The sequence below is a fragment of the Epinephelus moara genome, chromosome 6 (genome assembly GCF_006386435.1).
Source record: "Epinephelus moara isolate mb chromosome 6, YSFRI_EMoa_1.0, whole genome shotgun sequence".
NCBI lineage: Eukaryota > Metazoa > Chordata > Actinopteri > Perciformes > Serranidae > Epinephelus > Epinephelus moara.
The window spans coordinates 33,862,882-33,875,506 of NC_065511.1; the positions used below are offsets into that span (position 1 = coordinate 33,862,882).

General features: G+C 41.2%; 1 protein-coding gene across 1 annotated transcript; it reads left to right on the plus strand.

Moving 5' to 3' along the window:
• The first annotated feature begins 9,371 nt into the window (after positions 1 to 9,371).
• gem (GTP binding protein overexpressed in skeletal muscle) lies at positions 9,372 to 11,869 on the plus strand. Its single transcript, XM_050046548.1, has 4 exons — positions 9,372 to 10,202; positions 10,519 to 10,595; positions 10,702 to 10,906; positions 10,995 to 11,869. The coding sequence occupies exons 1-4, from the start codon at positions 9,848 to 9,850 to the stop codon at positions 11,276 to 11,278; spliced, it is 921 nt and encodes a 306-aa protein (XP_049902505.1). The 5' UTR covers positions 9,372 to 9,847; the 3' UTR covers positions 11,279 to 11,869.
• The last annotated feature ends 756 nt before the right edge of the window (positions 11,870 to 12,625 follow it).

The window sequence follows — 12,625 nt, forward strand, 5'->3', positions numbered from 1 at the left end:
ATCCCCAAATAATGACTTAGTGTCTCAAAGTAATGGCTTAGTATCCCAAAATAATGATTTAGTATCTCAATAAATGACTTAGTGTTCCAAAATAATGACTTAGTTTCTCAAAATAATGACTTAGTATCTCAAAATAATGATTTAGTATCCCCAAATAATGACTTAGTATCCCCAAATAATGACTTAGTATCTCAAAATAATGACTTAGTATCCGAAAATAATGACTTAGTATCTCAACATAATGACTTAGTATCTCAAAATAATGACTTAGTATCCGAAAATAATGGCTTAGTTTCTTAAAATAATGACTTAGTATCCCCAAATAATGACTTAGTATCTCAAAATAATGACTTAGTATCCGAAAATAATGACTTAGTATCTCAACATAATGACTTAGTATCTCAAAATAATGACTTAGTATCCGAAAATAATGGCTTAGTTTCTTAAAATAATGACTTAGTATCCCCAAATAATGACTTAGTATCTCCAAATAATGGCTTAGTTTCTCAAAATAATGACTTAGTAGGGATGGGAATCGACAAACCGGTTCCTGTTAAGAACCGGTTCCAACTGGTTCAATTCATCAACATCATTAGCCTTTATACTTAACAATTCCCTTATCGATTCTTTTTATTACGCCGAATCTTTACGTCGATGACGCACGTCACGCTCGTCAGTCAGCAGTACATTCAACAACAAAGAAGAAGTAATGGTGGAGAGATAGAAGCGGTCGTCGGTCGAAAAGCTTGGCTTCACTTCACCAAAAAAGACTCATGACATTCACTCATCACAACAGCATGACGTGCAATTTATGCAGCACCGTAATTACATGCAAGGGCGGAAACACCACCAATGCTACAGTGATTTGTTTTCCACTACAGGGCTCTACTGTGCGAGCATTTTAATGTTACTCGCATTTGCGACTTAAAATAGTTTTGTGCAAGCAAAATAAATCATTCAGCACACTGTGCGAGTACAGATTTCAACCAGCAGCAGAAACGAAAGGCGAATCCTGCCTGTTGTGGGTCACAGACACAGACACGGACAGGAATACGTATTCCTGTCAAATACGGCGGCCATAGTGCTCCGCGGCGCAAGATAAAGGCTTACCGGCAACCGAGAAGCCCGGCTCCAATAATTTCCTCTTCTTGGTGTCATGACTGCCCAAAAGTACCTGAACAGCCGAGTCGTGGCGGCACACAGGTATGTGACGTGTCAGAGTAGAAACGAGCCGTTCACATTTCCACAAACCTCACCGCACTTTAGGGACTGTTCTTTACTTATGAAGGGACTTGTCAGGGGAGGAGGGTGGCTGGTTGATTTTTATTTTATTTATTTATTTTATTTTGATCCCCCCTATGTTAATCACTTATTGATGCTGTTTTTTAAGTATGAATAAGTCAATAAGTAATTTATTCCTTTGAAATATCATTGATGTATTATAGAAAAGTGATTTATCTTTTTATAAATGACAAAAGGCACATCTGCCTCACTTTTGCTGTGGTATTGTGATACTACTCAGAACCGTGATACTTTCACTGGTATCGTACCGTGGGTCCCAATTTTGGTACCGTGACAACACTAACAGATTCTGTAATGTTATTTGACGTAGATGAAAACAAATGCTGTACAAATATTCTTTCATTTGTTCCATTTTAGATGATAGCAGTGGACCAATTTCATATTTTGTTTACTTGCTTACTTAGCACTTATCTCTTGTTTAGAATAGAAACTCAATAAAATTTATGTTGTTGACACCAAAATCCTGTAAGGTCTACTTTTTCTACTCAGAAAATTCACAGGAGGAATCGATAAAGAATCGGATCGATAAGCAGAATCGATAATGGCATTGATATCAATAAAATCCTATCAATTCCCATCACTATGACTTAGTATCCCAAAATAATGACTTTGTATAATGACTTTCTCAAAATACTGACTCATAATTTCCAGATTCTAAGTAAATATTTCGAGAAAGTTTCTCATTAAAATGACTTACAGGTTTTTATTTTTCATAACATTGGTGGAAATTTTACTTATTCAGTACACTAACTACTACTACCGACTGCTCATGAATTGAATGAATAATTATAAGGCAAAATATAAATTCTGATCACCCTGTGGGGTTGTACTGTTCTAGACTGTTAAGACAGAAAGAAGCATCTTGCATTGCAGTGCATTTTAATGACGGATGGACTGTGTCCTGTAAAGCTGAACTCTGAGTAGAGTCTATTGACTAAATTCTTTTCTGTAGCCTAATGTCAAAGATTTGTGCGGACCTAAGATTATTTCAGCAGTGGGGTCTCTCTTGAGTCACTTGTTTTCATACCAAGCTTTGAGAAGTCTATTATATTGAACAGGTACAGATTATTCGCTGCTCTGTGAGCTGGTGTGCAGTAACTTGGTTTGATTGTTATGTTGTAAACCTCTGAACCCTTTGAAGTGGCCGCAACTAAGTAGAACTGAAGCAGAGGTAGCTGATTTTATATCATATGTACATTTTATCCAAAAGGTCAAATTTGCTGTGACATCATAATATTCTGTAAAAAAAACTTTTCTGGTCATTACAAAACATCATATCTCAAGAACATAAGGAGAGACATTTGGTCAGATACTGAATTGATGACACTAATCCTGGGTGTCCATCTTAAAACTGTGCTGATTGTATAGATCATCTGTGTCTGAGTGTCTGTGAAGCGTCCATGTTTTCACAGACATGGATGTAAACTGTAACTGCAACTTGCCCAGTGCACAGAGGCATACAACTGCCAGGTTTGTTTTGTTTTACACTTTTTTTTATATCAGGCTCACAGGGAATAGACCCACATGCAGGACTCAGAGCCACATCAGGTAAGTGATAATCGAAGTCTTTAATCACAAAAACAGGTTCAGTACACAAGTAATCAGTCAGCGAGACAAACAAATCCAAAAAGGGCAAGGCAATGGCAGAGTCAAAAAACAGTCTCAAACTAACAGGCACAGGGCGCACAGTGGCTCAGTAGGTAGAGTGGGCAGCCCACGTGTGAAGGCTGTGTCCTTGTGGCGGCAACCCTGGGTTCAAATTTGGCCTGAGTCAAACATGAACTGGCACAGGAGGAACAGAACACCAAGCTCATACACACGGGGAGAATAGGATAATGAGACACAGGTGTGGCAATCAGACACAGCTGCAAGGCAAGGCAAGGCAAGGCAAGGCAAGGCAATTTTATTTATATAGCACCATTCATACACAAGGCAATTCAATGTGCTTTACAAGAGAAATACGTTAAGATAAAACATTAAAGGAACAATAGATCATTAAAAACAAAAGCTAAAAGCAAGAAAAACAGTGCAGAAAATGCATTTAAAAAGCAAGCATAAAGCAAAAGCAACAGCAGACAAATATAAAAACAATAGCTACAGATTATCCTAACAACAAGTTACATATCTAGTTCACTGATAAGCTGCAGTAAATAGTAATGTTTTAAGCCCTGATTTAAATGAGTTGACAGTTTCAGCTGACCTCAGATATTCTGGAAGTTTGTTCCACAGGCGGGGAGCATAGAAACTAAAGGCTGCTTCACCTTGTTTGGTTTTGATCCTGGGAACACTGAGTAAACCTGTTCCAGATGATCTGAGGGGTCTGGATGCTTCATAACGTACAAGTATATCAGAGATGTATTTAGGCCCGAGACCATTTAGTGCTTTATAGACAAGTAACAAGATTTTAAAGTCTATCCTTTGACACACAGGAAGCCAGTGCAGTGACTTAAGCACTGGTGTAATGTGCTCCACTCTCTTGGTGTTGGTGAGGACTCTGGCAGCAGCGTTCTGGACGAGCTGCAGTTGTCTGATTGATTTTTTACTCAGGCCTGTGAAGAACACATTAGGGCAGGCCAGGTAATCACACAGGAAACTTGACAGGATGTGGGAGCCTGAAATCATATGAGACAGAGATTAACAAAATAAACCAACAGGAAATGGACAAAATGAAGAATAAACAAAAACATGACCTGACACAGAAGCATCACATTTTATTAGATGCTCAAGAAACATAAACAATATATATTAGTGTACAAACATACACAAGACAAAAAGAATGATAATAGAAAATACATTAAAGGGGCTCTTTGCAAAATACAGACTACGTATGAGTTGTCCGGACACGGTTCTCAACATGGAGGTGGCTGAGGTGGGGTTTCTGTGAAGTGTTGTAAAGTTTAGTTGATTAGAAACACACATTAAACATGGCTTAATAGAGACAATTTCAAATACAAGTACACAAAACAGCTTCACTATAACTCGCAAGATTCACAGACAAAGCACTTGTCTTTATCTGGACACATTTTCCCCACAAATACAACATGCTAACGTTATTAGCACAAGCCTATGGCATTTTACATTGTATAAATTAGCCTAACAGCTAGCAACCTTCTCTGCTCATATGACACCAGGGACAACAGCAACATTTAACAAAGGTAACGTTACAAAATTCGGTTCCATTACAACTCACAAGGTTCGCTGACAAAACAACTGTCTTATTCTAAACACGTTTTCCAAACAAATATAACATGCTAATGTTATTAGCACAAACCTATGGCATTTTACACTGTATAAATTAGCCTGGCAAATAGCAGAGATTTCTTCTACTCGCATGAAGCCAAGATAAATCACACACAAGACTTAAAATCCTATTTTTGTGGAGGCTTTATTGTCTTCACACATTATTGTTTCTTACCTGTGAAATAAAAGTAAATAAAAGCTTCGTTTCCATTGAGAGAAATGGTTTCGGAGGTGCACGACAGTCTACGGTGTGAGTCCATAGATATGGCGTCCATTCAAGCAGAAACATAAATCCCGCTTAACTGTGCTAACTCCATAAACAGCACTGAACAATAGCAACAGTGCTGTTGGTTAAAATAACGCTATTTACCAGGGGGGAACTGCAAGATGGGCGCTGCTTTTCCATAACACCATCGTCCCAATATCAACAGTAACCGTCATATGAGCGCAGTGCACCATACATGCATGTGTTCCTTTGGGTAACAACCCAGTAAGAAAAGCTCGGGCTCCATACTTAATATTACTGACAAAATCAGGAAGGTATTTTTGGTTGAACTTGTGTCCACTGATTTTATGCTACGTCTTTATGAAAGCAAAAATATGCTTATTTTCCTTGTGCTTAGGCTGTTCTGTGCATATCTCAACTGTCTGACTCTATGAGACAGAGTATGTTTTCCATGAAGTGACTGAAAGATCGAAAGAAAGAGGTCACTCCATGCTCAGCTCCCATCTATAGCCATCACCATGACCCTGCCAGTCTGCAGCCGGCCTGAGCACAGCTCCCCCTCCACCCTCATCCTGGTCGTGCTCCAGCACTTAACAAGGATTTAATGTCGCCCAATCATCTGTCAGGCAGATCAGATCAGCGCTGTAATACACAGCAGCAGGTCCCGCAGATGAGGCCACAACCCGATACAGAAGTCCTGAAAAACAACAGACGAAAAAGCAGCGTAATCCCACAATTACTGTAATAACTCCCTCGACTCCCGGCTGTTCTTTCTCTCACACACAAAGTGCTTTGGCAAATGAAAATCTGATGTTTACAAGTTGAGAGTGATGTGATGCGCGCTCTCTCTGGACATTTGTGTATGTTGCTAGATGGATCATTCACAAAATACCAACCGGTGGTTTCCAGCCCATTAACAATATGCTGGTGCTGCTGGCAGTGGATCTCAGGCTTACATGCTAAGCCTCTTCGCAAAGCTTCTATTCAGTAAATCTTGATAGGACGCTATGTTCAGAAATTCTCTGATACTGAAAAGACACTGCAGAAGGTTTCATTGTTTTCACTCCCAACAGTCACAGAATTGCAGCTGATAAATCTGCCCTATGATGAACCCAGGGTGTGTTTAGTCATTTGATATAAAACTCAGTTATATCAGTTTTGAGCCACATCTTGTGTCTCTTACTTTACAACGTCTGTCTGATCCTCCGTCTTTCACTTCGTTGTTGGTGTTAATGAGACAACAACACGTCTGTGTGTCTTTTGTCAAGATGCTCCCGGAAATTGTGGCTTGAATAACTTGTATTTATTTGACCTTTCCGGTAATACTCATGACTGAAGTGTTAAGATGATTCATCTGAGCGAGGGACAGTTTTGTGAATCAAAATAACCTGCCAAAAACTGCTTCCTAATACGTGATCTTTCGCAGCTGTTGAGTACAAGATTGAAGCAAATAGGATTTTGGAATAATTGATGCTTTCTTTATTAGCTCATGTTGTAATCTAGCATGTCTGTTAATCATCTGTTAGGTTGGACAGGCAGCAGCAGAGGTTTGAATCAATTATTCATGTTGGCGCCTACACAAACCTCCATTTATAAATAAATTCAGTTCTTACAAGACATTAATTATTGAATGATTCATATACAAACTAAATCAGTTCTAATTTGAGCAGACGAAACCTTAAGATATTCTGCTCACTGTCATGTTAGACAAAGATAAGCAGATAAGTGGGAAATGTTTGACATCTTTGTTTGAAAATGCTTTGAAAGAGTTTATCAGAGCAGTGATCTGTTAATGTTGCAGTTCTAGGTTAGAAGAAAATGAAAATTCCACCTCACAAACCATTAAACACCACCTCTGCAGGCCGTGATGTTTGATACTTTGATTCCCCACAAAATTCCCCTCGACATCCTCATGTTACACTCTGTGCTGAACATTGCCAGACAAATGTTGAGTCTGGAGAAAACCTTCACTGAGTTCACTGAGTTTATTTTGTTAGTATGGAAAGAAGTTACACTAAGGCCCTGTGTCCACCAGAGTGTTTCTCGTCAGGCGCTCCTCAGGAAATGCCCAGCTGGGAGTGTTTGAGAGCACTTTGGAGACGCAGCGCCTTTTCAGCTGAGATGCTTTGGTTGCATTGGGTTGCTGTGATACGTAATAGCTGCACAAGAAAAATGTTGCTACTCGCTCTGGATGAAGGGAAGGTTGAGGCACGTAGGGAGAGAGGATGGACATGTTGGTCTGTGTGGGTTCATGAGAGGAAACATATTAATAATTAGCCTTTAGTATATTGACATAGTTTTCCTCCATTGTAGTTGAACATTTAGATGTGATGGTTGGTCTTTGTGGTATGTAACTCTTGGTGCTCAGAGACAAAATGTCAAACATACAGAGCTCAGCACAGAATACACACTCAGAATAGATGCTGTCATTTGTAGCATAGGGAGGCCCCATTACAAAGAATTTAAAAAAGTACACTGGACTTGGGGGTACCCACAAAAGCTCACCTGGTAGAGTGGGCGCCCCATGTACAAAGGCTATGTTCTTGCGGCAGCGGCTGCAGGTTCATTTCCAACTCTGGCCCTTTGCTGCATGTCATCCCCCCTCTTTCTCCTCATTTCACACCAGACTTTCCTATCTAATAATGTTTTACAAAAACTGTTTTTTAATACAGCGTGAACAGAATAGATGTTTTTCCCGCAGAGTTAAAGCTGCCTTCTAATGTCAGAAAACAGAACACAGTGTCAAGGACTGTCCTCTCACTTCCTCTGTATTTCTTTCTCCTTCTCTCTGACATTTTTCTCTGATCAAGTCAGATTTAATGCACTGTTTTGACAATAATCATGGAGTTTTTATTATCCATACAGCTCCGCCCAGCCTGCATCAGCTCAGACACCACAAATTAATGTAAACACATCCAGAATGCAGTACATACATTTACTGAGTCTTTCTGAATTTATGTTTTTAATCATAATTCCAGTGTAAAATCATGAATAAACTATAATTAAATAGTCATCTCACCTCCTTTTACACATTTAGCAGATTTAGTTAGCAGATTTAAACATAAAATGTACCAATCATTACATCTGTACATCAGAATATTCGAGGATTCTGTATGAAATTAGACACTTAAATCTATTTCAAGTGTCTCCTTCCCTCCTATCTGCTGATTTTAAAAGGTAGAGGAAGAATATTTCTGTGCAACAAATTGAATTAGGCTTCTGATAAGTCACAGCATCCACGGCCATATTTTTAATTTATGTTAGCGGCATTTATGATAATTTAACTAACACTAAACTCTGCACAGAGGGGCTCCCCCACCCCGGGGTTCGAACCTCCCACCCTGGGTTTGAACCAGGAACCCTCTTGCTGTGGGGTGACAATGCCAACCACTGCACCAACATCCTGCCCTGGTAAGGTACAGTGGTTAGCATTGTCGTCTCACAGCAAGATGGTTCCTGGTTTGAACCCAAGATGGGGGAGCCCTTCTGAGCGGCGTTTGCATGTTCTCTCCGTGTCAGCGTGGGTTTTCTTCCCAATTTTTAACGTATCCGCTACTTAATTACGTGCAAATGTGACGTATCCGTGGTTTGCAGAAACATATAATGCCTTTTTTTCTGGTGATGTGTAGTTGCAAACATTAGCCACCCTACTGGTCATATCACACCAACAAAGGCTGTAGCGAGAAAACCCATGAGTGCACTGAGTTAAGCAAAGGTGTGTCAATGTTCAATTTCAAAGCAGAAAAATGTTAGTTCTTCTCTTAAAACTTAAACCCGCTTTAAGTACAGCACTTTAATAAAAGTACCTCTAGTTACATTCCACCACTCCAGCCCATGTCTTAATAACGTCCTGAGACCCTGTGTCCTCATATGAGGACATCACATTTTGGGTTTAATTGACCTTATACTTCATTCCACTTAACTTAGACCTGTCGTCCTCATTCGTGGACACTTTTTTGTGCCATCTAGTGGTAGTGAGAGCACAATACACTAATCCATGTAGAAACAAGACGGCAGCCATCTCTGCCTACTCAGTCTGCAGCCGATCCCGACTCAGAATAGACCAGGTCCAAAACCTGATCACATTTTATGGTTGAAACTTGTTTAATTACGATTAATAATGTTTGTAGTTTGATATGCCAACAAATTTGACCAATTTTAGCAACAGTAACAAGCTCATACGCTGTTTATTAGGAAGTACTCGTTTGAGGACTTTGGGACTTTATTGTTGTCTCATTTGAGGATATTAGGACTTAATTATCGTTGACAATAATTATTTTTTTATAGTTATCGGCTCCTGCTGATCCCATATAGCTAGGAGAAATTAAAAATGCATACCAAACAAAAGTTCAGGGCTCAGGGGGATATAAGAGAGATCTATTCATCTCCAGAAAATCTCATCTATAAATTCCGCAAAGACATTTTTTAATTCATTTTTACTTTCATGTTGCACAATTCAATGCCCCTTTGGTGTAAACATAATCTGGGCAGCAGTAGCCCATCCTGACAGTGTGAGAGTGAGTCAAAACAGTAAATACCCACCACACCACAGTAAACACTCATGCTCCACTTGTGTGATCCCTCCTCCTCCTCGTCTTTATAAACCAGGGAAACCCCATCGCAGCATTAGAGACACTCTCAGATGGAGATTACTGACAGACTGCTGCAGACACACGGAGAAGAAGCTAGCTGTGAATGTCGCTCCGGGATTTGCCAACCAAATGTTTTTGCGATGCTCGAGTTAAAGTTTGTTTTTAATGCGGGATGCACGTCTTTGCATCTGAAGCCGGGATTATAGTTTAGTTTCATAGTTTCATGCGTTTTATCAGCCTCATTGAGGGTGCAGTAATTTATTGTTGAGTATACTTGCAGCAGAGCATATTTATACTTACTTTATTGTCTTTTTCGTAATTTTAGGACAGTTTATGCTCCCCTTATCTTAAGTGAGTCTCTGAGAAACAAATGGACATTTATGTATCTGAAGGATAGGAAGCTGTAAAAGCGACTTTTAAGGAAGAAACCGACTCGTTCAACTTTGTTTTTTGGGGGGTGTTTTCATCCTAATTTTATCGCTGCAACATGCTGTCCAGTGTGCGCCGGCACAGCCTCCGCCTGCAGACCGAGCTCCACCGGTGGAGCATCTGCGACCCGGGCAGCCACCTGCTCACAGACAGCCTCCTGGCCCGCGTCCCCGCCTGCATATCTCGCTCCAAGTCCTGCACCAGCTCCACCGGGGAGTCGGACGTGAGCCGCGGGAGCTGGTCGTCCTCAGACTCGGTCATCTCCACCGACTCGGCCGGAGAGCCGTTAGAACCCGGGGGCCCCTATCGGGTGGTGCTTTTAGGGGCCAGCGGGGTCGGCAAGACGGCTTTTGCCAGCATCTTCGCAGGGGCAGCGGACAGCATGGACAGCGATGACTGTGAGCTGTGTGGAGGTGAGGAAAAGATGCTGAAATATATTGTGTTGTGATTATTGACAAACAGATCTGTCTTAGTTTTATAATACATTTTAAAAGGAAACGAACTAAAGCAAACTAAAGCCCTATATAGAAATTTCAAACCTGCACATTATAAAATACAGAGAAAATAATATGTGAAAAGGCCATTGTAATGTTTATTAAGCAACATGCACTTGTTAATTTTTTTTATAATAATATCATAATGCTGCAGTTATTTTGATGGTATGATTATGTCCAACACATTTCTGTCAACAAAATGACTATAAGTCCATGATTTTCCCAATCATTTCAGATGAAGTGTGTGAAAAGGAAATTGAAGTGGACGGAGAGCCTGCAACCATAACTCTTCTCGACACATGGGATGCAGAGGTGAGGTGGAAAAACAGCTGCATTGCCTTGTGTGAATCTGAGGAGGGCACACTGTACATGCCACACTGTGAATCCTTCATCTAACGGTGCATGTTTGTCTTTGCAGACTGATAACGAATGGGCTCGGGAGCACTACATGCAGACAGGTGATGCCTACCTGTTGCTGTACTCTGTGACCGACAGGGCCTCTTTCCTGCGAGCCTCCGAGCTCCGGATCACCCTTCGCCGCTTCCGGCCTGCCCAGCACACACCGATCATCCTGGTGGGGAACAAATGTGACCTGGTGCGACGCAGAGAGGTGTCAGTCAGCGGTGAGGAGACCAAATCCCTGTCTGTTTGTGTTCACTGTGAGGTTTTTTTTTCTATGTGCAAGTACTGATCACTGACTTCCTGTTTCAGAGGGTCGTGCATGTGCTGCTGTGTTTGACTGCAAGTTCATCGAAACCTCAGCCGCCATGCAGCACAACATCTGGGAGGCTTTCCACGGCATAGTGCGACAGCTGCGTCTACGCAGAGACTCCAAGGAAGCCAACAAGCGTCGCAGGCACATAAGCTGTAGTGCACGCCGAGAAAGCCTCCCTATGAAGGCCAAACGCTTCCTGGACAAGGTGGTGGCAAAGAACAATCCCAGTGTGGCATTCTGGCTGAAATCAAAGTCCTGTCATGATCTCTCTGTGCTGTAGGAGCCTGACAGACTCCTGTTTTTTAACCCTGCAACAAACCTTTGAGCAGGTGAACTGGAGATCAGAGCATTTGAACATGGGCTGGAGGGAAGCCTCGTTCTGAAGGGCTAAACGGTTCAAGCCTCAGTACTGTGTTCACACTGAGCCAGCATGGTGCACATGAGAGGTGTTTGCAATGTTTCTGCACCGCCATCCATGTGTTGCAGTCTAAAGCAGACAGAGTGGACTGAGCTCAGTTTGTCAGCCTCTGTAATGGACTGGACAATCTGCAAATGAAGCATCTTGTGTCATAAATGTTGGAAGTTAGTGATCAGTGTCATAAATGTTGGAAGTTAGTGATCAGCTGATGGAAACTGAGAGAAGGACGTTTTTTGTGTTACATTAATATTAGCCTCTTCTCTCCTGTCTCCTCACTTTCCTTGTCCTTTTGCCAAATGTGTGGTCTGTCAATTCCCCAAGTGCTAACATTACCAGTTGTAAGCTGTTGATGATGAATTATGATGATTTGCAATGATCATTTTGTTGTTACTTTAAATTTATTTATAACTTGTTGTGTTTTGCACTTACTGTAAATAAAAAACAGATTGATATAATGTATTGTATTTTGCTACTTGTATGTTTCAGTGTTGCTTATTGAAATAAAGTGACATCATCCAGTTTTGAGATTAAAAAATTGTGGCTTTTGTCTGTCACATGGGAGTAGGTTTGGTCTCTGCATGACAGGGGACACATGGGGAGGTTAATTTACTGCATTCTGGTGATTTTTTTTATGCACCATTTTGTGCCTTTTCTGCATCAATTTATGGTGTACATGCCTTTATTTTGGGCAGCACCGTGGTGCAGTTTTTAGCACTGTCATCTCACAACAAGAGGGTTCCTGGTTCAAACCCACCGGCCGGTTGGGGCCCTTCTGTGTCAGTGTGGGTTCTCCAGCTTCTTCCACAGCCCAAAGACGTGCAAGTTAGGTTAACTGGTGACTTTAAATTGCCCGTAGATGTAATTGCGTGAGTGTGAATGGTTGTCTGTCTCTATGTGTCAGCCCTGTGATAGTCAGGGACCTGTCCAGGGTATACCACGCCTCCAGACTCCAAAGTCAGCTGGGATAGGCTCCAGCCCCCTGTGATCCTAAATAGGACAAGCAGTTATGGATAATGACTGTATGAATCTCTGTGATTTTGTCGAAGTAAATCCTCTGCTACTTTCATGTTTTTATTGTAGGAGGGTTGGCTAATGCACATGTCCTACATCGTGAGGGGGACGTGTCCCCTCCACCCCCGCCACCCTGAAATTTCCACCTATGGTCTGTCATCTCAACCTTACCGATGAGAAAATACGATGGGTGACTCA

Coding starts and splice junctions, on each gene's coding strand:
- gem (XM_050046548.1), top strand. CDS start 9,848: ATGCTGTCCAGTGTGCGCCGGCACAGCCTCCGCCTGCAGACCGAGCTC. Junction 10,203..10,518: donor TGACTGTGAGCTGTGTGGAG/GTGAGGAAAAGA, acceptor CAATCATTTCAG/ATGAAGTGTGTGAAAAGGAA. Junction 10,907..10,994: donor CAGAGAGGTGTCAGTCAGCG/GTGAGGAGACCA, acceptor TTCCTGTTTCAG/AGGGTCGTGCATGTGCTGCT.